At 48.8% G+C, this 27,267-nt stretch overlaps 2 protein-coding genes across 9 annotated transcripts in view; one reads left to right on the top strand and one right to left on the bottom strand.

Moving 5' to 3' along the window:
* NEU2 (neuraminidase 2) overlaps positions 1-3,027 on the bottom strand; it is a 36,497-nt gene extending 33,470 nt beyond the window's left edge. For 2 of the 4 annotated variants that reach the window (XM_064666722.1, XM_064666725.1), the window contains exon 1: positions 2,930-3,015. The gene's annotated coding sequence lies outside the window, so the exon portion shown is untranslated. Of the gene's footprint in view, positions 1-411; positions 1,310-2,929 lie in introns of all 4 variants that reach the window. The other 2 variants (XM_064666724.1, XM_064666723.1) reach the window with 2 other exon arrangements.
* NGEF (neuronal guanine nucleotide exchange factor) overlaps positions 1-27,267 on the top strand; it is a 50,711-nt gene that overhangs the window by 20,223 nt on the left and 3,221 nt on the right. For 2 of the 5 annotated variants that reach the window (XM_064666713.1, XM_064666714.1), the window contains 12 exons: positions 4,459-4,641; positions 4,750-4,853; positions 9,439-9,713; positions 16,239-16,399; positions 16,530-16,682; positions 18,628-18,757; positions 19,518-19,592; positions 21,504-21,593; positions 22,808-22,971; positions 24,010-24,165; positions 26,556-26,635; positions 27,080-27,184. In XM_064666713.1, the coding sequence (XP_064522783.1) occupies positions 4,459-4,641; positions 4,750-4,853; positions 9,439-9,713; positions 16,239-16,399; positions 16,530-16,682; positions 18,628-18,757; positions 19,518-19,592; positions 21,504-21,593; positions 22,808-22,971; positions 24,010-24,165; positions 26,556-26,635; positions 27,080-27,184 (1,676 nt within the window). Of the gene's footprint in view, positions 1-2,960; positions 3,056-3,192; positions 3,296-3,434; positions 3,499-4,458; positions 4,642-4,749; positions 4,854-9,438; positions 9,714-16,238; positions 16,400-16,529; positions 16,683-18,627; positions 18,758-19,517; positions 19,593-21,503; positions 21,594-22,807; positions 22,972-24,009; positions 24,166-26,555; positions 26,636-27,079; positions 27,185-27,267 lie in introns of those variants that run through there. The other 3 variants (XM_064666716.1, XM_064666717.1, XM_064666715.1) reach the window with 3 other exon arrangements.

The raw sequence follows: 27,267 nt of genomic DNA, 5'->3' as shown, positions 1-27,267 counted from the left end.
TGAGCCATGGTCCTGCCCCGTGGCAGCAGAGCATGGCCACCAGGGAGCTGTGCCAGTGCCTGTGTGCTTTGGGACCCTAAGGATTCCAGAGACAGAACTGGGATTTGGTCTGTTGGGGCACTGTGGGACTTCTGTCACCACCAAGAGCACAGGGCAAGCAGCACTGCTTGTGCAGTGCTGGGATAGGATTTTCAACCAGTTGCTTTGTTGTTCTAGTAATAAGATTCTTTCTTTCCCCCTACAACTGGACAGGGAATTTTAGGATGAATTGAAGGGATTTTGGTGAGAAAACTGGTTTGTCATCAGGAGATTGTACTGATTTTGATAACTGGGGGAAAGCTTTTTGGGCTCTGCATCAAATTCTTTGTTCTTACAGTGAGAGAAAAAAGAAAACCTCCTCCAAACTCCTACCCGATGGTTAAGATTAGGTGGAGTAGGAACTTCTCCAGGCCTGAGCCTGCTGTTCCACAGCAGTGTAAAAGGATCCAAGGTGGCAGTGCCACAGTCCTGCCATCCATCTGCACGTCTGCCACCTCTGCTCTGCTGGCATTGAGCTCACCCTGTAGTGACACCATACACACAAAGCTGGTTCTACCAAAAAAAATGAATCATTTTCCATGAGTTCAGCTGCCCAAACCTGTTCACTGAGAACGAGACGAACTTGAGTGAGTGCTGGCATAACAGCAGAGGTAGAAATCTGCCTCAAGGGATCAAGTGAGAAGTGGAATTGAGCAGCTGGATCAGCTTAAACTGCATGCAAAGTCCTAGCACCTGTGGAACTAGGGAGGAAGAAAGGGGCAGTTATGTTGGAGCTGCTCCACATAAATAGCTCAGTATTGACTGACTTAAAGTGGTATTTGGTGAATAAGCATTTGCCAGGTTGAAGCACCTTTCCCAGTGACCAGAGAAAGCAGAGCAGCTGCAGGAAGAGAGACTGACCTAGCCTGGAAGAGGCATGTGGGATGTGAGGGAATGACACAGCCGTGACTCTGACCTGGATCCTCCGTGACCAGCATGAATATCCCAGTCACCAGATCACTGTGACAGAATCACTTGTTTGCCTGCCTTTAGTTTGCATGACAAACTTTAAAAGCTTTGTTTTGTCTCCAAACTGAAAAGCACGATTTAGAAAATCCCAGGGCATTTTGTAGAACAAAAATATCTCCATCTTGCTAAATATCACTTTTTATTCCAGTCTCAAGAGTACTGGGAACACTCTGTCACTTCACTTGAGAGAAAAAGTATTTCTCACGCACTCGTTCTGTTTCTGGACACCCTCTGTATGTCAACGTAAAGTACAAGAATAAAGCTGGAAAGGAGGAAAGAACAACATCTTTGAAAGACCAAATTGCAATTAAGAAAGGAAAAAGTTCTAAAGGAAGGAAAAGTAGAGTAAGTGGTCATTGCTACTCAGTGGAAGAGCTCTCTGAGACAGGAACATACAAGCTGCGGCCTCCCATGGCCACAGGGGGCATTTCACTCGCAGCCGGTGTTCTCACCTCTTCAGAGCTTCCGATGTTTTTATTATCGTTAGTACTTCCAGTGACATTTTCAGACTTTCGTCTTGGACCAAAAGTGAAATTATGTTGGAAGAAATGAAGGAAATGGAAGACAGGCAGGATCAAATTACCAGACAGTTATAGGATCATGAAAAGATGCTTTCTATTTCTGCAAGTTTTTCATAGCATGACCCAGACACTTTTTCTAAAAAGAAATTTCAATTTGCAACAGATTTAACCTTCGGAGTGAAGCAATGTGAGGGGTTAGAATCTGTTAAACTCTTAAAGCATACTTCTGAAAGAGTTTTTTTCCTTAGTAAATACACTCAAAAGTTATATTTAGATATATATTCATCCTAGCAGTGTCAGTAAGAGCTTATGCACTGATTTCCCTTTGCATATGAGAGAGAACTCCCCACTGCTCCTGGCCCTTCCCTTTAGAAAAGAGTAAACAGCATATCTGGTTTTCCGGATTTCAGGATAACTAAAGATCACTTCTTTTCTAAGAAGGAAGCTTTTTAGCATCCCACCCACTCACTAAAACCCTTGACAATATTCTTGCCCTAGCGGCAAACCACCAAAACATCAGTCGTTAGGCAGAGTCTCTGCCGCTTTATCCCTTCCACAAGGTTTTAGCCGCCCCCTCACTCACCTCTCTCCCTAAACCCCCTAATCCCCAGCATTTAATGGTGATAACCCACTGTCATCCCATATTGACCACCTACCCAGTGACAATCTCAGCCCCAGCTCTCAGGCTCTCCTCCTCCTCTCTAAGCACAAGGCAGGCTCCAGCTCTCACCCTCACCCTGGTATTTCCTTTCGGTTCTCTGGTCCTTCCAACCTCCTGCTCCGGGACTGCACATGAACTGGACTCACAGCCTTCTCTGAGCCTTCAATGACATTTCCAGCTGTTTTTCTTTCCCGTTCTGCTTCTTAATGACTTAATGACTGAGCTTTCCAGTGTGCCAGATCAAGATCTAGTTCACATAAGCTGAAGGACTTTTTCTGGACATACCATCATGTGCTGATTAGAAGCTATCCTGGCATATGATTTAGCAAAACCAATATAAAAATGTTTAAAAGGAAACCATTTTACACATACAGACCAATACACAGATTTTATGCTGTTACATAAATTACCTTACCATGTACAGAAAAATCACGGTTATTTATGCAACAGGGAGAAAGCGAGCACAAGGAATAGCTGAGCACTTTCCCTCTGTTAACTCCTCAGTTTGCAATGTGGTGCAGATGACGTTTTTTTTGCCGAGAGTTATTAACGTGTAGGGAAGAGCTGCACCCAGCCTGTCCACAAGCACTCCCAACTGATCCGAGGGTGTAACCGTACTCTGGAGCTCAAGAGGATTTATCCCTGAGGCGGAAAAACAATTACCTGAACGAAGAGAGATACAGATCATTGAGATACTTACTGCCTAAACGAGGCAATATATCCTTATGGAAGTAGCGACGCTAAGGAAAGGGAGACGGGAGAAATGAGCGATCGGGTGCGAAGCCCCGCCGGAGGAGGAGAGGCAGATAGCGGCCAATCCTGTGGGGTAATCAGGGGTGCACTTCCCGGCAGGAGGGATTAGGCTGAGTTTCCCAGTTACATTCCTCCATCTCAGGGTTTCGCCCCTGGAGAAGAAATGCACCATATGCACCAGATCTGGAAGCAGTTCAGGAGAGCCCCCTTCTCCCACCCCTTTCTCTCCCTCAAAGCCGGCGCCGGGCGCACATAGGCAGAGAGGTGCAGGGGATGGGGGGCAGCCCTGCGCCCCGGGGCTGAGGGAGGACAGGTCAGTGCCAGGGCAGGACCCCTGCCCGCTGTGGGGTGGCCGTGCATGGAGGAAAAGGGCTGGGGCCGGTGCATGGGGTGGGATGGGGTGTGTGGGTGCTCGCTGGGGGAGGGTGCCTTGCTGGGGGGAAGGGAGGGGATGGAAAAAGGGCTTCCCTGCATCTGAGGAAGCAGCCTCTGTGCAGGAGCGCAGGGGGGATGGAGGTAGGGGCGCCTGTGAAGGTGGGGGGGCCCTGGGGCAGGGATTGCTGCCTTTTGGGGGGGCCCCTGGGGAGGAGGGAGTCATCCCCCCGGCGGAGGAGGGACCTGTGCCGGAGCGCTGGAGGGGATCCGGGGGGCCGAGGAGGTCTCTGCGGGCTGGGGTGCCGGGCAGGGGCTGGGGGCTCTGAGAGGGGAGCAACGACACCTGAGGGGTCTATGGGGGCTCGGAAAAGATTTTGGAGGCGCTGAAAGGGTGTGCAGAGGGGGCTCTGAGAGGCTGTGGGGGAACTCCTGGGTCAGGTGGGCGCTCAGAGGGCTGAGTTTGAGGGGCTCCGAGGGAGCGGGGCTGGGAACTCTGCCGGACTCTGAGGGGTCTCGGGAGGGATTTGGGGAAGGCTGAGGGAGCTCCGCTGGGATTTGGCAGAGCTCCGTGGAGCCTCGGAGGAAATCTGGGAACGAGGAGAGGGGCTGCAAGAGGCTAGGGGGGCTCTGAGGGGTTTGCGGGAGCCCGAGAGGAGACTCTGAGGGGAGTTTGAGGGGGTCTCTGTGAGGATAATCTGTGGGGAGGCTCTGAGGGGGGTCTGAGGGGAGGCTCTGAGGGAGCTGCGTGGGGGTTTTGGCGGGAGAGCCAGAGGGGGTCGCTGAAGAGGTTTCGGAAGGCTCTGAGGGGATTTTGGTGGGGAGCTCCTGTGGATGCCTGACGGGGGGTCTGAGGGGAGGCTCTGACGGGATTTGAGGGGGCTCTCTAGAGATTTTGGGGGAGGGCTATGGGGACGCCTGGGGGGGCGTCTGAGGAGAAGCTCTGAGGGGAGCGGTGAGGCTCTGAGGGGGCTTGGGGGCAGAGCGTCTCGGGTGGGGGGTGTCTGAGCAGAGGCTCTGAGGGGGTTTCGGGGCTCAGAGGGTCTCGGGGGGCTGCGGGGGTGCCCCGGGGGCGGCCGCAATTCCCCTCTCCCTCCCGCGCAGGCTGCTGCCTTCCTACCCCCGTTACCGTGGCAACCGCCCGGGCTCCCCCAGCCCCGCAACGCCGCCGCCGCCGCCGGAGCTGCTGGGCAGCCGCCTGCCGCCGCCGGCCATGGAGCTGCTGGCCGCGGCCCTGAGCGCCGCCTGCGCCCTCGACCAGGACGGCTCGGCGGGACAGCCCGGCAGGTGAGGGGGGGCTGAGGGCGGGGGAGCGAAGGGCGCGGGCGGGCGGAGGGGCCGCTGTCCCGCCGCCTTCCCGCCGCGGCTCTGAGGGCTCCCGTCCGCCTCCCGCAGGAACCCCCCCGCCGCCGCTGAGGAGACCCCCGCCGGCACCGCCGAGCCGCCGCCCGCACACCCCATGACGGCCGACTCGTGGAGGAACCTCATCGAGCACATCGGTAAGGAGCCGTGCCGGGGGAGCCGGGCGGGCTGTCCGGCCGCCGCTGCGCCCTCACACAACTTCGCCGCTCGTCCCGCTCCCGCCCCGCCGGCCGCGCAGCAGCCCCGACGGGTGCCCTCCGCCCAGCCGGCCGCCTCTCCCTGAGCTCCCAAACCCACCCCTGAGCCCCCACACTAGACCTGAACCCACGCGGTGTGCGGCTGTGCTGCGGGACCCCAGCTCCCTGTCCGTGCTGGGAACCTCCGAGCTGTCGCTGTCAAACATCACTGTCGTGGCCTTTTGCCGTCTTTAGGGGCATCAGGTTTGTGCGCTGCCTGGCAGGAGATTAATGCAGTTGCTGAGCAGCCTGACTCCCGTTCATAAACAACGATTACTTCTTGTAATTACGAAGCAATTAATCGTTCAGGCTACCCCAAACTTTCTGGTAAAATATGATTTTGTGTACTCAAAAGACATAAGACTAAAGTATTGTGTCACTCGTCCTGTCGGACATTGGTTGTATGCAGGGGGTTCGCATCTATTCGGTGTAACAGCCACTGGCACAGCACTTGCAGGAGAGGAGTAAGTGGTTTTATCATTTGTGGTCTCTAAAAACACAGAGTTGAGGTTATCTGGGTGGTTGTGGAGGAGAGGACTGTCACGCTTTTGCTCTTGTGGTTTATTTCTCTTTTTTTTTTTTTTTTTTTTTTTATTTATTATTATATTTTGTGGCATGCAGAGAGGACCTTCACAGCTTGTTTCTTTTATTTCCCACATCAGAACTGTGACTTTCCTCAGCGGGATTTGGGCAATGGCAAAGTAAAACCCCGTCCTAGGGCAGGTTTTGTGGTGGGAATATAGAAGCTTTGTTTTTAAACAATTCTGCTCAGTTCCAGGAAATGAAACAAACACACTTTAATCTAGAGGGCAGGAATGCAGCACTTAGCATGGGAAAATCGGGGAGATAACTCTCACGAGCAGCAAAGCAAACCTCCCTGGCATGAATGAGGAGGCTTCTCATGCTGTTTGGTGTCTTTGCTGTTTGCTGTCAGGTTGTGGCTGGTTCTTGCTGTGCCTGCTGCCACTGGGACAGTGCTGGGGAAGGAGGCTGGTGTGAAGCCAGCAGCTTGCCAGCGTCTGTCAGAAAAACCAGCTGAGTCTGGGGCCTTCTGGAGGAAAGTGGTGAACAATTTGCATGCGTGTTACCAGATCTGTTACCTGCTTTTGGCTGTGTAGGTACTAATCTCCCAAGGGAGATGTGTCAAAACGTTGTCAGTTTACTGGGACTGTGCAGCTAAGAGGTGAGATAAAAATACTAAAGCCAGCAGGATTTCAAAGGAACCCAGCTGCTATATTCATATATATTTTTGTGTGCTGTAAGTCAGAGGGAAGGTGTGCAAAAGCTCTGCACACATCAGTGTAACTGCAAGTAGGTCTGTTTTGACCCTGACGGAGGAGACAGGGTTTTGACAACCAGAGATGCAACGCTTGTCCCCAACAGAGATGTCACATCAAATGGCTGGAGAACGCTGGCTCCCTTCCCTCCCTCCTGCCTTTGAGGCATTAGTGGACTTTTTGCCTGAAACTGGAGCAGAGAATTTCAGAGAAAACGTCTCTGGGCCTCCTGAGATTTTACATAGCTTTCAATGTAATAACGTTTACTTTAAGAGCGCTGCTAACTCTCTAAGGCAAGGATTTCCACAATTAGTAACTAGTTTTTCAATTACCCTCCCAGGTTTTGAGAGAGCTGGGAAAGGGAGACTGTGACAGTGAAATTAGATGGAATAAACAGAAAGGGAAAAGTCTGTTATGTACTATAAAAACTATGTAAACACACATTAGGAAGGTCAGCCTTAAACACTAAGGTCAATAATTAACACCAAACTCATGGTCTGACCACAGACCACAGGTCACAGTAAGGACAGTTGGGACAATAAGGAATGAATGGAGCTGGTACAGGTCTCTGACATTTTGTACTTGTTCACTTAATTAAATGTAAGCATTTACTAAATCATTATATCCTCTGAGTCACATTCAACACCTTCTTTCTACACAGTCAGTTCCCAGATGAATTGTTCTCCTGTCAACATGTCAAGACCCTGTTCCCTGACCTTGCATCTGTTACCTATCCTGTGCTGTGGCCATCTCCTGCTGTCTGGATGAGGCTTTGGCATAGCTTCTCTCTCACTCTCTCTCATCTAAGTCACTTCTCTACCCATTGTAACCTCTTTACTGACATATGGATAGACCTTTTAGACCAAGAAAGTGGGAATATCTCTTATTCTTGCTAGCACAGCCTTCCTTGTTTCTTCCTACGCTTCTGCCTAAAACATTTACCTACCTGCCTTTTGTCTTTCTTCTGGTACCACCTTCCTGCTTTCTCTCCATATTGCTGTCTGTGGTAGAGCTTCAGCCAGTCTCTCTTTATTTCCCTTGCTGTCATTTCTGGATGAGTTTCCTCAGTCAGATCTCTCCATGTCTATATTTGCCTTTGCCTGCCACTGACGGCTCCATAGGTCTTATCTCTTGGGCAGTCAGGGAACCTGGAAACAAAATCAAGTTTCATTGTCTGCGTTTTGTTTCCTTAAAAGCAAGGGGGAAATAGTCTTGAGGACGTTTTTTAAAGAGCTGCTCTCCAGATCTGCACAAGGGGCCCTAAGTCCCCCTTACACAAAATATCCTCTGACTTGCAAGGCAGACCCACCAGCACAACATGGCTGTACAGTCAACACTGCAGTGTGAGTATCTCCAATATGAGTAAAATAGATTTCACTTCAGCTTCCCAGCGTATTTTCCCTCGAGTGGAGCACTGCCCACGCTCCTGCAGGGTATCACTGCCCAGCCTGTCCTGCTCTCTGGGGGGCAGAAGGACCCAGTGCTGTGCTGCCCCAGAGCCCTGAGCACAGGCTGAGCCTGCAGATCGATACCGCTGAAAGCAGCTCCCATTTCTCAGGCTCTCCACTCTTTCCTGAAGGAGCCTTTCCACCCTGCTACATCCTCAGCACCCTCCCTGATGCTGAAGAACAGGCAGTGATGCTTAGGAAAGCCATATAAGCCTCGTTGACGCAGAGAGAAATTACATAAGTAGCAGCAGCATGCAAAACTTCAGGGGAAGTCTCCTCTGCTCAGCATTGTGTAGGAAGCTAACAGAACACTATATGGTTTCCTAGGCACAGCTCCCCTTATTGCTATTTTAATCCAGTGTTGAACATCTTTCCAGGAAGAACAGATAACAGGATACACTCGCAGACTGCAGCAACGCTGTCCTTGTGTCTGTGCTTTTCCCCAGCATATTTCCCATGTAGTTTTAGCAGTGACTGGTACAGAGCCTCGTGGATATGGGTCCAGAGTTTTAATAGGCAGCAGCATCTACACTTTTGCCCTCCCTAGACAAACTCCTGACCCTGTTGTCTCTCACCTTATTACACACAAAATCTGCTTCTGAGATCAAATATTGTGAATGCATGTGACCAGATGAATTTTAACCTCTAGCGATTCAGACAAAATAAATTATGTAGGGTGTTCTTTTTAACATCAAAGACTTTTTATTCATTCATGTTACACTTTAAAATTCAAGCATAAACCAAGTGAGATAATGTAATTGTGCTTCTTCAATTTCAGTAAGGGAGGAGAGTGACTCAGAGCATGTTCATGTTTTCTTGTCTTCACGTATCTTCTAAATTACATTTTGTATTCAAGCAGTTAAAATTCCAGGTCCTACAGATGGTTCAGAAAGAGAAATGGGACAGTTCAAAAGCCCTCAGAGAGACAAAGGATGTTCTAAAGATGACCAAGGAATTTCAGCAGTCCTACCTTTTTTGTGCTGTCAGTTGAAATCAGGGGTGGGGGCAAATTTCAGTTGTTTCACCTACTCCTGAAGTTCGTAATTGAAACTCAGAAGCCGCCTCCTGTGATTGATGTGCTGCCAGATGGTGTCAATTCAGACCCTGTTCCTTAGTGATGTAACATTCAGGTACCTTTTGAATGTTAATTTTGTATCTTCAATCATCATAGAAACCAAAAAGGAAAGCAGAGGGATATTAAGCAACATGTCCAAGGCTAACCCCGAGGTCAATACCAAAACAAACTAGTAACTGTAGCTTCTTGTCCTAAAGCTTCACCTGCCTTAACAGCAGCTCCGTGTTTCCTCATTAAGGATATTCATTGCCATCAAATTGCTCCTTTAAAGTGGTTTCAATGTAGGCAGTATTGCTTTTCCAGACACACATTTAAACATGCATATCAACCTATATAACTTGTAACATAGTAATATAAGAGAAAATTAAGCTTTATAAGACAATTAAAAGCCTGGCAAATGATGAACCGCTTCTTTTAGGTCTTCTGATTGATCACAGATTCCTCTGACTGTGTTACTAAATGTTTTGTAGAGCAGGTTGCTGACAGCACTGTAGATTTAGGAATGGCCTTCCATTTATAGTTTCCACTTCTGGCTGAAGTAGGGATGCCATAATTGGCTTTTCGCTCCGCACAGAAGGGATCTCTCTCACCTCCCCTGAGGTGAACAAAGCAATTGCTTTTCCCATAGCACTTTTCTACTCTCTTGTTCAGCTGTCACCTCTCAGACCTGTTATGTTCCCTCCTAGGGCTCTTGTACCAGGAATATCGAGATAAGTCTACACGCGAGGAGATTGAAACCAGGCGACTGCAGGATTCACAGACAGACCCTGAGGAGACTTCACCCAGCGAGGAAACTCCGTCTGAAGCAGAGCCTACAAGTACAACCGAAAACAAAGCTCCACCACAAATCAGTTTGCTGAGGAATTCCAACTCCAGGTTCAACTTATGGCAAGATCTTCCCGAGATCCGGAGCAGCGGCGTCCTCAGCATCCTCCAGCCAGATGAGATCAAGCTGCAGGAGGTAATGAGGGAAGGCAGAGTGCTTCTTAACTGCATTGCTGCTTTAAAAAGTGAGAGTGGATTAAGGCAGATTATCAAGATTTAAAAACTAAAAGCTTCACAGCAGTCACAGACAAGCCTTGCCCTGCTGAGTATTTTCTGTGTTGCTCTGGTTAGCATCACTCACTCTTTCTTGAAACTACAGGTGTTGTTCCGTATTCTGTATGTTCTGTTGCTGCTGGACATCTCTGTGGCAAAAAGAACTTTTCCCTTTTCTGATTCAGCTTTAGGAGCAATTTACAAAGGAAGAGGGATAATGAGGAGGTTTTTACAGTAGAGCTTTTGATTCCAGTGCACATTAATCCTCTTCTGAAGTTACTAGCAGGACACATACTTTCCACTAGAAATCTTAGAAGAATTCAGCTGTAAGGTTTTGAATGTGATGGCATTAATAGAAAGAGAAGAGATGGAGACTGATAAACTTCCTTATATTTAATTTTTGTTACTTGGACTCTACTGCAAAACAGGAAAAAATAATGACAGGTATATTTGTGTTTTAGCCAGCCAGTGCAGTGACGTCACTGCTTTACAGTTGCATGCTGTTGACTTACAGGGCTGCATCACACAGTGAAAGGAGTGGGTGGGGGTAGCTGCCACAAGTCATGAAAACATCAGTTGCACAGCAATTTACAACTGGTTGCTATTCTGGGGAGTGTGGGGAGCCTGAGTGCTCTGTGTCAATGCATAGCACTGCATTCAGAGCAGATGACAAGCCTTGTTTAGTGTGTGGTGTGTGTTGTAATACGAGCAATGGGACTTCAAAGGCTCCATCCTTTCAGTCTGACCATACTCCTGCACCAGCATTGCTTCTGCTGAGATGGTTGTGGCAGTGTGTCTGTTCATCTCTGGCTTGTGAGATTGTATCTGAGGTGTTGAAGAACACCTCAGGGTGTGAGCAGTTCCCCTAAGTTTACTTGGACCTGCACAGTCATCCCTGATGAACTCCTTGTGCACACAGTGCCAGTGCTCACCCTGTGCCCCGGGGGCTGTGATGGGCAGGGCTGTGCCACTCACACCCTTAGTGCAATGGACCCATGTTTATACACAGTACCTTGGGCTGGCAAGCACAGGCTGTTACTGAGTCAGGGTTAGGGCTGAAGGTGACTGAAATAATTTGTTGCTTTTCCATGTTCTTCTTCTGCACTGGTTATTTCCACATCAGATTTGTTCTGTTTACCTGGCAAAACATGATACTTCAAAGTGCCAGCATTACAAACACAATCTGGCATCTGAAAAATTACAAGCTTTTCTTTTTCTTTTTTTGCTTCAAAATGAAGAGTTTTTTACAGAGAAATATTTGCTTAAAAGTGTGCACTATAGATTTCAAAGCCTGCCATTTCTGTTAAGTTACATTCATTACCTGTAGGTGTTTTAAGGAAAAAAATCTCTGTGCTGCTAAATCCCTACATTAAGTGTGCTCAATTTTCTCCTCTCTGCTTAAATAACAAGAGAAATAAAGCAGATGGAGAATGGGACAGTGCTGCCTTAAAGAAGTGCTGTGCTTTCTCCAGCGTTACTTTATCACAGCTGAAATTTCCTTCCTGTTTGTTCTGGGATTAGCACAGTAAGAGATTATAATGTTGCTCAGAGCCAGAAAGCTGTGAAATTGGCTGAACATCGAACGGACAAAGTGGAGAATTTGCTCTGTGAGGAGAGTCAAGGACAGAAAACAAGGAGGGCTGGAGGAATCACTGAGGCGATCGAGGAGATGATGCTGGATCCAGCCTTGCTATAAGCAAGCACTGCTTGCTCCTGCAGTGCTGGAACCCTGACCAAGCTGGATGTGGACTGTGAGTGTGAGCTGTACACGAGGGATTTGGTGAATGGAAAATGTTCAGCTTCACAAAGGAGAATTGGAGGCATTTTCCTGAAGTACAGGACAGCAGAAATCATGGAGTTAACATCTTAAGGACAGAATCGTACCTGTCTGACCTGTTTTATCCTCAAAGCTGCAGTAAACACAGGGCCTAGAAGAGCTTGTAGCTCTTCAGCCAGGAGAGAGACAACAAAAGTATTATTGAGACCACAGGAAACAGTACTGGTACACAAATTGAAAGAAAGTTGAGGTTAACACCCCTCTTCACAGCCGAGGAAGGGAACATCACCGTAGATGTGACAGAGCAGGGCATAAACACTCAGGAAAAGTCACACATCTGCAGTAATCTTCAAAGTGAGAGAGACAAGAACAAGAAGAGGAATCTGGTCTTCATTATGGGCGATGATGGAAGGTTGCTGAGCAGCCTCAGCAACTTTTTGGAGCAAGGCAACAAAAGACACAGGTGTTTTTCAAGCATCAAAACAAGAAACTTGACTGGAAGACCAATGAATGCTTGAAAAGTGTCATGGGAGGCAATTTGTTATTGTCCTCATTGGAACAGATGAGTCAGAAAATGGAGTTTCAGGAAGAAAAAAAAAAACCAAAAAAAAACCAACAAAAAACCCCAAACCCAACCGCCCCCAAATCCACATCCACATTTCAGCAATTTCAGAAAACAAAAATGCTGCAGCACAGCCCATTAACCCTGGGAACTCAGAATTCAGACAGCCATGGCCTCTGCCACGCCAGCCTTTTCCATCTGAAGCACAAGTGAGATTAGAAAGATACAAAACAACAATTGGGAGCACCCCGGAAAAATGCAGCTGCAAATGCAGAAAAACACATGGTACAGACCACAAAGGTCAGGGAAATACAAAAGTTATGTGCTACCAGAATAATTATCAGAAGCGACTAAGGCATTGATAGGGTAGTTTTAATTACCTAGATGTGTGTTGAGCAAACACAGCAGAACATGGATCACCAAGGGCTTTCTTCTAACTCCCTAGAAGATGTGATGATGCAAGAAGAACAAGCCAAAAGAGATGCTCTGGGTTCTGACATGGAGACAGAGTGGAAGGAATGGCAGGCACGTGTGTGTAGCAGGAGGAAGAAATGCCTTGAGAGAACACACTCCCTGTGTTACGTGAGATTTACATTAAAACAAACTCTGTCCCCAAGGCACTGGGCTCTGGAGAGATAGTGATCCAGAGAAATGACATTTAATCAGTGAAAATTCTTTCAGCATAATCCTAAGTAAAATACTGGTATGGCCTTTTTGTGGAGCAGCTCTGTGGTTTATTCCTACTTCCTAGTTCAGTTCTCTCCTTTTCAGTCTGTCCTTGTTTTATTTACTGTATAGTTTCTTCATTTTGACCTTTCTTGCTTGCTAACTGTATTATGTTATGGTTGGACTCTGTCTTATAGAACTGTTTAGGTTGGAAAAGGCCTCTGATTTTCCTACACCCTGTTTATCTTCTGTGTTTAAGGAGGTTTGGAGCTGAGTGGAACTCATCCAAAACAATTTGGGAATGAAAATAGTTTAGCAAACTATTCTCAGTCTTTGAACTGAACCATTTTTGCTGAGATGTATGAGCTTTGATAGAAGTTTTTGCCAGGTATTTTTTGGATTCAGGTCACTTTGGTGTTAGAAGAAGGGCTGAGACAGACTAGTCTGCACCCGTGGTGTGAATTTAGGTGAGAGAGCTGCTGCTCTGGAAATATTCTTTGCTTGAGCAAAAGTTGTGTGCACTGGTGGCATGGCTTGTGTAGAAGAGCACACTTGACAAGCAGGCAGTCTTTCTTTTTTGTTCCATTTTCACAAAAAATGTCCAGGAAATACTTAATTTAGTCTCCTTCACTGGGTAAATCTTAGATTTCAAACCTTCAGGGTGCTCTTGTGCTGAACTTACTGCACTGACCCTGTGAAGGCAACCAGGTCTGAGAGCTGATCAAAACCAATGCCTTGGCAAGGGGTCAGAGCAATGTCCCTCCTAGACTAGACCAGGACTCCCCCTTCTTACCTGGTGGGTTCTGTGAAGAGCAGGGCCATCAGGAACGGGTATTTCCAGCCTATGCAATAAAACACCATGTTGCCTCAGTGGGAATTGAGCCTGTAGGATTAATCTTGTCCTTGATGACTCTTATTTCTTTTCCTTTTTGATCTTCTGCGTTTCCTTCTTCCTTAGGCCTCACATCTCTTTTCCTTTCTCAGTGTCCCTGCCAAAACATAAGCAATGAAAATGATAGCACAGCTTTTACGTGCTTGTGAGATTTCATGAAGTTAATGACCTGGGGGACTGATGGTGTGGTCATGTTTCCAAGACAGAGTTTCAGGCTCAGGGGACAGCAATATGTCAACTGACATTTAGTTCAGATTTTTTCCTAATATTTTTGCACTTCTGAGACCAGAAGTTGATGCTCTTTTTTCTAGTGACTGCAGAGCTCAGTTACTCCACAGGGATCACATCATCACGTCGCAGGTGGATGTTTGGTGCCAGTTTAGGAGGTTTGCACCTTGTTTTTCCCCTCCAAAGTGGAAACAACTGGCTGGGCTGCTTGAAACAGGTACTTTTGGTCTGCAGAGGACTAGCTGGATCTCCAGTGTAATTTAGGAATCTGGCACCTTGGACATGCTGTGAACACTTCCAGAAGCTTGTCCCGACCAGTGAAGATGTTCTTTACTTTCAGCATCTCCTTTAAGTCAGAACCCTGTGCAGGGATATTTTCCCTATGGATTTCATTATTTCTTTCAAATGGCCAGCACTCTGCACCTGCCCATGCACCCTCCACTATGGTGAGCAACAAACACACACAAATTGATTTCTCCAAACATAGCCAGAGGGGCTTCAACAAACCAGGAAGCAACCTCCTAGAGGAAGCAAACTGGCTGAAGGTTTAAAGGCTGTGGTAGAGTGGCAAGTCTTGATCTTGGCTCTCACAACCATCCTGCAATCAAATTTGGCAGAAAAAATGATAGGAGGTGTCAATCTCCAGGATATCTGGAAGGGATAGTTGGCTGTCCCAACATGTCCAGTCTTATTCTTTGTTGTATCTTTGTGTATTTCCACTTCTGCTCTCATCTTTCAAATAAAAAGATACGGTTAAAGCTGTAAAAGTTGCATTTAGGACTGAGCCGGTCATGCAGAAAGAGAGAGGTTCTCTCCCAGGTTCACCAGGTGCCTGGGTAAAGCTGTTGGAGAAGCTGAGCTGATACTCCTCCACTTTTCTCATGAGAAAACTGGCCTTGAAAAAAAATCCAGCACCCTCTTATTCCTTAAACACTCTCTGATGCAGTCACTGACTGATAGAGTCATCTCTATCCATCTTCCTTTGGGGAGCTGAGCTTCCCTCTCTGGTGCAGGAAAGGACCATGTTTGAATTTACTGCCCACTGGGAATACTTCCTGGGCTCCCAACCCTGCAAAGAGCTGAAACATCACTTAAACTGCTATTTTAGCAGCTCTGGATTGAGTAACAGTCCCTCCTCGCTGTGCCTGTCCTCCAGATCTTGGACTGCAGCACAGTGTCAGGGACACAGCCCAGGTCTCTGCCTTGGGTTCTTCTGTGGTGCACAGTGATATTTCCAGGAAAAGGCCAGAAACTGATCAGTGGAGAATATCAAATAATTTCTTCAAAAAGAGCAAACAAACAAACAAACAACAAGCAAACCACAACGCAGACCCCCAGCTAATTCAGAAGATATCTTAATATATGCACAGCACAAAAAGTCCTGCATGTACCTGTAGCTCCACTGGATGTCCTTGGCTGTAGCTGGGCCCTGCAGCTGCTGGGAGAGCTCAGGGCCCTGCCACTGCCCTGCCCTGGGCAGGAGGGGAGCATCCAAGTAGCTTTTGATCCAAGGAAACAAGACTTTCACTGACCTATGAAAGGTTCCTCTCTCAGTAGTGGCTGCATGGGCCAGCCCCAGGACAAGGGGCCCAAGATGCACCTTCATCAAGAGATGTCTGAAGGATCTAACAATTTTTCACCGTGTTGAAGCTCTCATGAGAATCTTCAGTTAATCTTACTTCAACTAATGGTAGCTGTGTAAATACTCTCCTTTTGTATCTCATTCTGAACAAAGGCAACAAAGACTCCCTCAGAGAGTAAGGAAGTTCTGTGTGCCAATAGTGGACTGTCTCTGTGGCACCTACTGTAGGCAGAAGACTATATATCTTCATCTCATTAAATTGATCTTTATCTCTGAACCAAACCACCAATTTGTCTTTCTGCTTCCACAGACCACATCCTTGGCCTGAGGCTTTGCTCCAGAGTTTTCTCTTCTAATAGGATAAGCAAAGGCTGAAGTTTGGAGTTAATTTAGGATTGATGGTATTAGTTAGGGACTGCTGTGTCTTGTCCTGGTCCTCTGTGGATTGGGCCAGAAAAGTGTATGGCCAGGGCTGACCAGGGAGCCTCCCTTGGACAGTAACAGCTCTATTTCCTTTGGGTCAGGGCAGATGGTTGAGGGAGGAAACCTTCCCTGTTCAAGTCACTATCCCCTGTAACATGTGGCAAATGTGTTGCAGGCTTCCCTCTCCCTGTGCTCTGGGCTGGAGGGTGGGTGCAAGGCCCGTGGCTGTGCAGCACAGATGTTCTCAGTAACGCCGGGGTGCCTCTCTGTAGAAGCAGAAGGTACCTGCTGATTGCCTTCTTTGGGATTCTCCCCCAGGCCATGTTTGAGCTGGTGACTTCTGAAGCCTCATATTACAAGAGTCTGAATCTGCTGGTGTCTCACTTCATGGAGAATGAACGCCTGAAGAAGATCTTACACCCGTCCGAGGCACACATCCTTTTCTCCAACGTCCTGGACGTGATGGCTGTCAGCGAGCGGTAAGGCAGCTGCTGAATGGCAGGGCAGGCAATGGCTTTAGCTGACCTCAGCTGTACAGGGATGGAGGAGCTGGCTGCTCCTGGGACAGACAGGCCACAATTAAACATGGGTGCTGGCTTTCTCATCTAGCTTCCTGTTGGACCTGGAGCAGCGGGTGGAGGAGAACATCGTGATCTCGGACGTGTGCGACATCGTCTACCAGCACACGGTCAATCACTTCTCCGTGTACATCACCTACGTGTCCAACCAGACCTACCAGGAGAGAGCTTACAAGCAGCTTCTGTGAGTTCTAGTCCTTGTTGCTAAATTACTTTGCAAAATGGTACAGGCCACGGATTTAGCTGAAATTTTGATATGTATGAGAAAGGGCTGGATAGCACGGAAACAGGATTTCCCACTTCACTGATTTCTCACTACAGCCATAAAGAAACCCCCCACAATTAAAGGCTTTATAGTAAAGATGGGGTTATATAGTATGCAGGTAACATGGCAAGTAAATTCAGAACCAGCAGTTCCCAACTGTGGGAAATAGTTGTGGTGCACACAGGGCCACATGATTGTGAAATGCACGTATTTTTAAACTGCAAGTAGAGGCAAGAGATAAAAGGCCATAAATATAATATAGATCTCTGATGACACAAACAGCCACTGCTTTTCCCAAGCTTTTCAGCAAGACATTTGACCTTCCCAATTAACTCTTTTTCGGAACAACAGAATTTTCTTAAAAGAAAAGAAAAAAAAAGCAAACGCTATTTGCTTCACATTCTGGTGTTACACACACAGACTTAGGCCTGAGGGTATAATCCAAGATATTTTTGTAGTATTTTTCAAGTTTAGCAAGTCTTTTGGTCCAGTAGGAATTCTCTGATACCAGCTCAAAACAATGAGTGCCCTACAAGCTTGTCTTTGAGCAGGAGATTTAATTTTTCTTTAGTTGCAGTGTCCTGGATTCTTTCAGGACAGCCCATTGCCCATGGTGCAGTGTATTTTCTCCTGTAGCAGCAGCTGGTTCAGGCTAGTGTAACAATCCCAAGTCCATTCTTTTCCCACTCTCCAGCTTTTGAGGAAAAAACCTACTTTTAAGGGGCTTCTGCTGAGCTTGGCCAGCTGTTCTCTCCAAAAGGAGGGTACGACAGGGTTCCTTCAGTCAGAGGTGAGCAGTGCAACTGCAGAATAGAAACAGTTTGCTTACAGTCATTAACTAAATGCTCAGAAGCAAAGCAGCAATAGGCTGGATTATCTGAGCTTAAAAAGGACCTGTTGGAGATGGAGGCATTCCTCAGTGTGAATTCTGAGGGCAGCATTTTTTGTCTGTGAGAATACATGGAGCAAATTGAAAAGAGCAGACTCTCTTCGAAGCCCAGGCTCCCAGCTAGCACAAGAATTTTGCAGCACTGGGCTGAACTCAAAGCCTGAGGTGTGTCACAGTTCCCCCCACTGGGCAGGTGAGTCACACCATCCCAGAGTACCTGCTGCAGCAGGGAGCACTGCCAGTGGCTTCTCTTGGATGTTGTGAGGAACAGACAGTACAGACAGGTTTAGCACCGTTAGCAGCCTCCTTGGCTCCACGCTGTTTCTGCTGGCCAGGGCTCCAGCAGTGCCGGCCTTCCCCGGGGCCCTGGGGCTGCCAGGGAGCTTTGGCTTTGACTGTGGCAGCTGGGCCTTCTGAGACTGCTCCATGCAGCTGTGTCCATGGCCCACCCATGTCCTCATCTCCTGGGAACACCATCAGGGAAGGCTTGGGCATGGCCCCTGCCCTTCTCAGGCCAGATAATGATTGCCATCCTCCAGCTAAGCAGCAAGGAATATCCAAGCTTGAGCTGTTCTGTGGCTTGTCTTGTTCTTATGACTGCGTGAATTTCACCTTGTCACAGAGTTCCAACTGTGTAAAAATATATAATTATGGTTCTGACTCATGTACTTGGACACACACCCCATTCACACACACCTACGCACGCAGTGTATGCTGCTGAGCTGGAGATGAACATATGTGAACGCTACCATGGCTTGTACATTAGAAATCTATTTTTTCCCTCCCCCAACACTATAAATAGTTTTAGATTCAAACTAAAATACACCTAGAGGCATTCAGTCCCCTCCTCCTCTCTTATCTTCTGTGGCAGATGCTGTCTCTTGAGACCAAGCTGCTTTTGGGTCACCAGCCATATAGGCGAGTCCCAGGCAGGGTAGCACTCAAAGTCCTCACCTTCTCTGTCTCTCCTCTCAGCCAGGACAAACCAGCTTTCCGGGAAGTGATCTCACAGCTGGAGCAGGATCCCAAGTGCAAAGGCCTGTCCTTTTCTTCCTTCCTGATTCTGCCATTTCAAAGAATCACTCGGCTCAAGCTGCTGGTGCAGGTAGAGTTTTGCTCTTATCTCTGTCACAAAGGTCTTCTGGATCACTCCTGTAATTTTCTTTTCCAGCAGCTGTGAATGGGGCTTAGATACAGCCATGATCAACCCTAGAGCTGGGGGAAGCCTTTCCACAGAGTTAGACATTCTCCATGACTACAGAAAAAAGATTTCAGTCTTGCAGAGACCATCCCCAAGTTAGTGTTGGATTTGCCAGATAGCTTTTACTGAGTGAGAGAGTGGGAAGGGACTTCATTGAGCTGCTAGAAAGGGCAGCAGCAGTCCATTAACCCAGCTGCCTGATGGTTAGGATGGTGACACACAGATGCAGAACAGCTGGTGGACATGGGGATGCTACATCATATGATGGCTTAGACCAGACTGTCAGCCATTTTCCTCCTGTGCTTTGCCAGCTTGTCTAAACACTGCAGGAGAACATGCTTGTAGGGATGAGGAAACAGCTCAGTCCCAAATGGTCTTATCCCAGTGGCACTACCAATAACATTATCTGTCAGTGCCAGCTCTAGCTATATTTATTTATTAATTTCTTTATAAAATAAGAGTCTGCTTGTTATATTTCCCTTAGATATAAGGTCATATGGGAACAGGTTTTAATGAGAAATAGGAACCAAGAGGTGAGAGTCACTGTACTCTGTCACCTCTCCTGTAATTAGACTGATGGCCAGCAGTAGCTCATAGGCTAGTGAAGACCTTTCTGTGCTCTCAGGTTGGGATCACCATTAACACAGCCTTTCCTCCCCTGCAGAACATTTTGAAGAAAGTGGAAGAGAAATCTGACAGGGAATCTACAGCCCTGGATGCACATAAAGAATTGGAAACAGTAAGTCTGAATAGGTTAACTGAAGACCATTGAGATTAAACCATGATGCTCATTTCATGCACACACACCCCTCAAAAAATGACCTACGGACTACATTTCATCCTGGAGCTGTCTCTTTGAATCCTGTCACTGCATTTCAAGACTAATTTTTTTTTTCTTAAGTCTGAAAGATGGACTAAGCTAGCAGCACTTTAATGTCAGTGACAAGGAATCCCTTGCTAACAGCAGATGTGTGTGCTTCTGCTGTAGGAAAGGGCAGAGGGAATGTTTTTCCTCGGGGTCTCCAAGAACACAAGAACACAAGAACACAAGAACACAAGCCGTTTTTGCAGATACCTGAAGGTGATGGATCCCATTGAGAGGTGTAATTAGTGGCAGCAGGCAGCAGAGCACAACTGTGTCAGGTTTCCTCCAACACAACACACTTCTCCCTCTGACCTAGAATAACAGTTTCCTAATGAAGTCCCCAAGACTGCCTTTAGCCCTCTTCCCTGAGTCTGGGAGGTAGATGTGGTGTTCAATTGTGCTAGTTACTTCTGTGTACAAAACACCGGGAAGGCAGTGGGATGTTTTCTATCTGGGCTCTTCCTGACATGGTCAGACAGGCTGATTTCATGTATGAATGGTCTGGACGTAGCTGGCAGCTACATGTGCTGGGACAGAGTGCTTGGAACATCTCCTGACTCCTGCAGTTCAACATAAGCATTTGAAGTTGAAAACTCTGCTAGAACATTACCCTGAGCACGGGCTTGCAGCTTCTGACTGAAACACTGGGACAGAACTGGCTCTTGGATTTGCCCTCAGCTAGTCTAGGAAGTGTATGCTTGGAGATTGCTTGGGATGAAGATGGAGCTTTCTGTGCTACGTCAGTGTTTGCAGAATCCCTCTGGATGTATCTGATAGCCAATTCTTTTCCCACTGGTCAGTAGCCTGAGGAAGGCCTGTTCCTGTGGCATGCAGGTGACTACAGCTGCTGATGGAAAAATGCTGGCTTTATATTCAGTTATCAGTGACTCACATGATCAGTTTGTTAACTCCTTTGCATGGTTAAACACTGATCTGTAAGTGTTTAAGCTTAGATACCTCATATCCAGCTAGGTACAGGCCTCACAACAGAGGTCATCCAGTGCTTATTTTCTCTGTAGGGATCCTGTTTGAGAGACAAGAGGTGGTCACTGTTTCAGTTGCTGATACTCGGGTGGATTTTGAGTTGCAGAAACAGAGCACAAAGTGGAGCTTGTTCTCCAGTGTAATTTTTCTGCCAAGCCAGTTCTCCAGAGAGTTGCTCCTTATGAAACAGACAGTGGCATCTAGGTTAAGGTCCCTGTAACAGGGTAGTGCCTGCAGTTGGCTGTGGGTTTTCAGCTAAAAGTTTGCACTCAGAACACAGCTGGGCTCTGTATGATGAATGAAGTCTCTTTCCCTGGGACATTTCATAGCCTTGGCATCTGATGCTGCTTGGCAGAACCACAGCATTTGCATTTTTGAAATGAAGATGTTTGGCTTCCTTCTCTTCTTGAAGATGACACTGCACATGTTCCTCATTTCAAGTGCTGGGAGCAGGGGAGATGAGATACATGATGTGTCAGGATCCGGAAAATGAACTGTTCCTTTTGCTGTGCAACAGGAACATTGTTTTACACTGTCTGGTTCAGTAACTGATTGGAGCCACCTAATGTGTCCTTTGATAGCCAGTTCCACCTGTAACATCTTCTGGGTGTTTGGGGGCTTTTGGTCATTTGGGTTCTGAAGTTTTTTCCCCTTCTCTTTTTCATGTAGACACAATGTTGATAGAAGAGCTTGGCTTGGACAATTCCTGTTACAGCAGGGCACTTCTGGATGGTCAGGCCTTTCCATGCTGTCCAGCACTTCAGGCCAGTGGAGGCAAACCTTTCTACTCTCTTTTCCCAGGTGGTGAAAGCCTGTAATGAAGGTGTCCGGAAGATGAGCCGAACAGAGCAGATGATCAGCATCCAGAAGAAGCTGGAATTCAAGATCAAGGTATAAGCACAAGCTGGTAATGATGTTAAAGGCAGATGAAAGCTACAAAGCGAAACACTTGAAAGCTGAAAAATACCCAGATGAAGATTGTCATGGCATTTTAATTCATCACTGCATTTATGCATTATGTACAGTTTCTAATTACCTGGTGCTGATCTATTTTGGCTCCACTAAGGGAATGACTAAATCAATATTTAGGAGTGTCTGACCAGATTTCATTTAATATATACCATGAAACTCCAGTGCTGAGTGTAAAGTTGTCAATCCTTTTCATGAGTGCCATGGAGATGCTTCTCAGGTCTGTCTGCTTCCTGAACTTTAAGGATCACATTTAGCTTCCCAGCAACCTTTTTATGTACCTGAACAACCAAAACAAAAAAAAATTGATTTTTCCAGAGCACTTCACCAGTGTGTCAGGGCTAGACCACAGCCCATAGGACAGCAGTACATTGGGGTAGCTACAAAGCTGCCTCCACTTCTGGTAAAGCTTGGGTTGTAATGACAGGCAGGAGCTGGTTCATCCCTGGAGCAGGTCTGCCTTGGGCACTGGCACAGGGAGAAAAGTGTGAGGACTGTGCCACCGTGCATGTGGCAAACACTGGAAGGGAGAGAAGGTAGAAAGGGTAGCAATTATACAGATATTTTTCAATATTTTGGTCAATGGGAAGTGTAGTGTTCTAGTATAAGATGTGTTTTGTTCTGGGCTTCTTGTTTTCAATGCGGTGTGTGTTAAAACTCTAGCAGAAGTGCTGTGGTGGCTCGTGGACAGTATCTCCTCCTGGCTAGGACAGACACAACCAGTTAAAACCCATTTAATCTGGGTTTTTTTATAGCCAAAAGGCCAAATACGTGTTTCTGAAAGTCAGTCTCCCAGGCCAGAAAAGCTCAGCCCAGTTGATGAGACATGGGCTCTCCCAGAGAGAGCTCAGGGCTTGGGCTGTTGTTTCAATCCAGCATTGCCATCCTTGGGTGTCTGTCCATTCTCAGGCCCCTGCTGTGCCCCTGTCTGAGTGCTGTCACACTGCTGGGCTGTGGATGGCAGAGGGCACTGCCCTCTCCTTGCAGCTCTGCTGCAGCCTCTGTAGTGCAGGTTGTGCTGACGGGAGCTCACCACCCCTCCTCTTGCACCTCTTATTACTTTCAACATCCTGACCACTTGAATCCAAGGGGTTTTGCTCCTCTCCTGAACTTTGCCATCTTTTCCTCCCTTCTAGTCTGTGCCCATCATCTCCCACTCCCGCTGGCTGCTGAAGCAGGGGGAACTGCAGCAAATGAATGGTCCAAAGACATCACGAACACTTCGCACCAAGAAACTCTTCAGAGAAATCTACCTGTTCTTGTTCAATGATCTGCTGGTGATTTGCCGGCAAATTCCTGGGTGAGTGCAAAGTTTGGGTAGTACACAGGACACTTCATTAGTCCTGTTTGCCCCCGGGTTTATCCAAGCTGTGATCCCATCCTGTCCCCCAGGCACAGGGAGGCCATCCTGGCCTGACCTGCACACCTCCCTCCATCAGTCACCTTGCCTTTGAGCACAGCTGACTCTTCATGGGTGGCACGGCTCTCTCTGGCTGAAACTTTATGGCAAACAGGAGTTAAACAGATCCCAGGCCAGGTTTTCCAGCAGGGTAAGTGAGCCTGTATCCAGCAGTTTCTGCAGGGTGGCATTGAGTTGCATTGACTGGTGGGCTGACCCAGGAGGCCTGCCTTCCTGTCAAGAAGTGATTTTTGACTCATCACTGCCTGAGGAACAGCTCAGATTTAGTCAATTAAGCCTCTAAAAAAGCAGACTAGAAAGTCTGAGCAGCAGGGAGGGGTATAAATGTAGGCCTGAGGCCAGCAGTTATATTTGACAGGGTGTAACCTGCCTCAGGAGGAGGAGGAGGATGTTCTCATGCTGAGGACTGACTCCTGTGCAAGCGGACACTGGTTAAACACAGCAGCAGAGAACAGCACACTCTTTGTGGGCTGAACCAGACCCACTGGTGGGGAGCATCTCGCCCGTCCAGCGTTCCTAACGAACGTGTCGCCACGGTGTCTGTGTGCAGGGAAATGTTTTGCTTCTGTGGCAACTGGTATCCAGAAAACACAGAGGGCATTTCATGGATAGGAATGAATTAAGCGTCACAGCCCCCTTTGAGGGAGTACCATCTGTGTTTTGTGCATGGGGAGCTCAGAGCAAGCAACTTGTTCCAGGTCATGCAGGATGCCTGGGGCAGAGCAAGGAAAGGGTTTCTTGCTTTGCAGTGGGTTTTCGTAGCCAACCGCTCATCCCTTCCCACAGCAGGACATCTTTTTTTCCTCCTGCCATGCAGAGGTTCCTGTTCTGTGTCCCCAGTACAGTTCTGGGTGGCTGAAGCCAAAGTCTCCTGGAATAACTGCATTTTTTCCTAATCTCCTCTCTAACCTTTCCCAGGGACAAGTACCAGGTGTTTGACTCTGCTCCCCGAGGGCTTCTTCGGGTAGAGGAGTTGGAAGATCAGGGGCAGAGTTTGGCCAACGTCTTCATCTTGAGGCTGCTGGAGAATGCAGATGACCGGGAGGCCAGCTACATGCTGAAGGCATCGTCCCAGTGAGTACCAGGCACCCTGCCAGCACTCAGCAGTGCTCTCCCCTCACACCCTGCCTGCACGGGGACCAGCTCTCTGGGCTTTCCAGGGGCCCGCAGGGAGGGATCTCACTGCTGCAGCTGGGCTGGCCCTACCACCCTCTCTGCCCAGCATCACTCTCCCAAGGCTGCCTTCGCCCCCTCCTACTGAAAGGCACTGGTGAATGAGGCAGGTTTCTCTCCTGTACAGTGTATTTGTGGCATCTGGGGTGGAGGATGTACAGGCACTTTCTGTTCTGGGACAAAGAGGTCAGAATTCAGCCCAGGCACAGGGGCCCAGCTGCTTTACAGCCTGCAGCATATTCAGAAAGTAAAACCAAGAAGGAAGTGCACTGGCACACTCCAACAGCTCTGCTGGCTGCTTCTTCCATGTCTCCACAGCCAGTGCCAGTCTTGTGCAGCCCTTCTGCTGCTGGGGGCCTCCTTGTCTCCCTGGATACAGGTTTTTTGGCTCACTGATTTTTCACTTCAGGCTCCAGCAAGCTCAGACTGGGCAAATGATTCAGCTGCACTAGCACAGAGCCGATTGGTTTGGAGCACAGGGCACAGCTTTCTCACTGGCCTGAGCGTTACCAGGCCCATATTTTCTAGGCACAGCATCTGTGCCACCAGCTAAACAGCTCCTAGAGACGATGCACAGTCCCAGCTGGATATTACCTGCTGTCAGTAGGCTGGTGCTCATCATCCACCTCCCCAGGGGAGCACCAGCCCCAGGGCTGCACCTGACCCCCTGAGCACAGCACGGCACCAGTGTCAGGAGGACGAGCCCCCAGCACAGTGAGCAGCTGCCCCTTCTCCCCAGACACGTGGCTGCAGCTCTGCTGCACTGAAAATAGAGATGTCAGTCACATTATGCAGGGCAAGCGCACGTCTGACGTCTGTGAGGCTTGGCTGTGCAGAGGCTGATAAACCAGGCCAGGGGAGGCAGTCACAGGTCTGTGCTCTGCATCCTGTTCCATCTTTTAGGTGGCCACAGCAAGTATATGATCCAGAACATGGCTTGCCAACAGATCTTGAGCACTGAAGTGTTATAGAGCAACTGCTGAAGGCTGCTGTTCCAGAGCTGCTGGGATGATGGGGGCAGTACCAGGCACAGACTGGAAGACTAAAGAATTAGAAGGGATAAGTGGGTGCCAAACAGAGACCTGCTGCATCTGTTCCACAGCTCTTGCAGCTCTGAGCCTGTATGGCAATGGTGACTTGCTCAGTGGCAGCTCACAGCTAACACCCTGGGTGGGCACTGCCAGGAGCTGGCAGCTTATTTGGACACAGCTGGTTGCAGGGATAGGACTGGAACACAGGTGGGCTCCTTGCAGGACGACAGGAGCAGGGTGCTGCAGACAGGATCCTAAGAGCTGTGTGCAAGGCCAGCCTGTAGACAGACATGGCAAGCTCCTGGGTTGGTCTCTACATGGCAGCTCCTCCATGCACAAGGCCCTCATCCTGCACATCTTCATCACACCAGGAAGGTGTTTCCATTGGTCCTTGGCATTGTGCTTCGGCCCTGAAGCACGAGGTATTCCCAGTCCCACAGATCAGCCTGCCAGCACTTGTCCTTTATGCCTCCCTTTCAGGCCCCTCTCCTCCCAGGAGACACTCCAGTGGCTTTAGATGTGTGTCAAATTCAGGCTTTAAAACCACCTAAGGAGGTAGAAAGTTCTGGTTCCCTTGGAGCCAGGAGCACAGCTGGGCCTCCAGGCAGGAGCTGGAGCCTGTGAAAACAAACTGCCCCATTTCCAAGCGGGGCCAAGGGAAGCCTGGAGGGGTTTCTGTAGCACCTGTGAGATCTTACCCTCCTGCTGCAGAGCAAGGTTTTGCAGTGTGCTGGGTCTGGTGGTGCATTCACATGGGTCTGCCTCATCCCCTGCAGAGTGAGCAGTACCCTTGGTGTGCTGCAGCGTTTGTCTGCAAGGGAATTAATCAGCTCTGCCCTTTAAATGTTCCTGCACAGCAGCTGTGGGAATAAATGGTTCCCGTCCTGCTTATCTCCAGGAAAAACTGCCCCTGTTGACCAGCCCAGCCAGAGCTGCCTTTGCTTGTTAGATCTCAGAGAACCCAAGCCCCCACCCCAGTGTGCTGGCTCCCAGCAGCAGTGCTGCTCCCCAGAGGGACACTGCTGCCTGTGGGGACAGCCAGGGCTGTGCAGGGGGGCCCAGAGCGCTGTGCCATGAGTGACATCCCAACCAGGGTGTGCAAGAGTGGGGCTCAGCATCACTGCTGAGTCCAGGACCCCCGAGGGGCAGGCAGGAAAAGGCTGGGAGGGGGAATTCAGAGCCCAGGGCTGGCTGGGCAGAAGAGCTGGAGGCCCTACAACTGTTGCATGCTCACGGCCTTGGTTTGTCTGCCCTATCCAGGAGTGAAATGAAGCGCTGGATGATTTCACTGGCCCCAAACCGGAGAACCAAGTTTGTTTCATTTACATCCAGACTTGTTGGTAAGAGACACGGCACGGGAGCCAGGAGCCCCCACCCCAGGGTGCCTTATTCTGCCTGATCTCAGTCCAGCAACATACCTGAGGCCTCTGCCAAAGTTGAACCCTCTCCCTGGGCTCCCCTTGTGTTTCCACCATCAATACCTGCTTGTCTCTAGGCCTGGCCTTGACCTTGCCCCCCTCCAACCCAGGCTGGGCTGCACCAGCACTCTCCCTCCCACCCAGGCTGCTCATGACTGGCACTGTGGTGGTGATGTGCACCCAGCTCCCTTCCCACAGAGCTGCTCCACTGGTCCCTGTTGCTGGGGCACCCTCTGGCCTCCCCAGGGTTCCTTACCAGGTCAGAGGGACCATGCACAGAGCTGGCAGTGCTGCACCCCCCGAGCTGTGCTGTCCTGCCGTGGGCTTCCCCCCAGTCATCCCTCACTGTGCCCTGTTCCCTGGCAGACTGCCCACAGATCCAGTGTGTCCACCCGTATGTGGCCCAGCAGCCCGATGAGCTGTCCCTGGAACTGGCTGATGTCCTCAACATCCTGGACAAGACAGACGATGGTACGGGGGACAGGGTGGGGATGAGCTGGGAGTCCCTGTGGAGGGCTGGGCTTTGCTCTGGGCAGGCAGCTCTGAGTCTCTCC

The sequence above is a fragment of the Pseudopipra pipra genome, chromosome 10, assembly GCF_036250125.1.
Source record: "Pseudopipra pipra isolate bDixPip1 chromosome 10, bDixPip1.hap1, whole genome shotgun sequence".
Taxonomy (NCBI): domain Eukaryota; kingdom Metazoa; phylum Chordata; class Aves; order Passeriformes; family Pipridae; genus Pseudopipra; species Pseudopipra pipra.
Note: the sequence above shows the minus strand (reverse complement) of the source record. Positions and strands in the feature narration are given on the sequence as shown.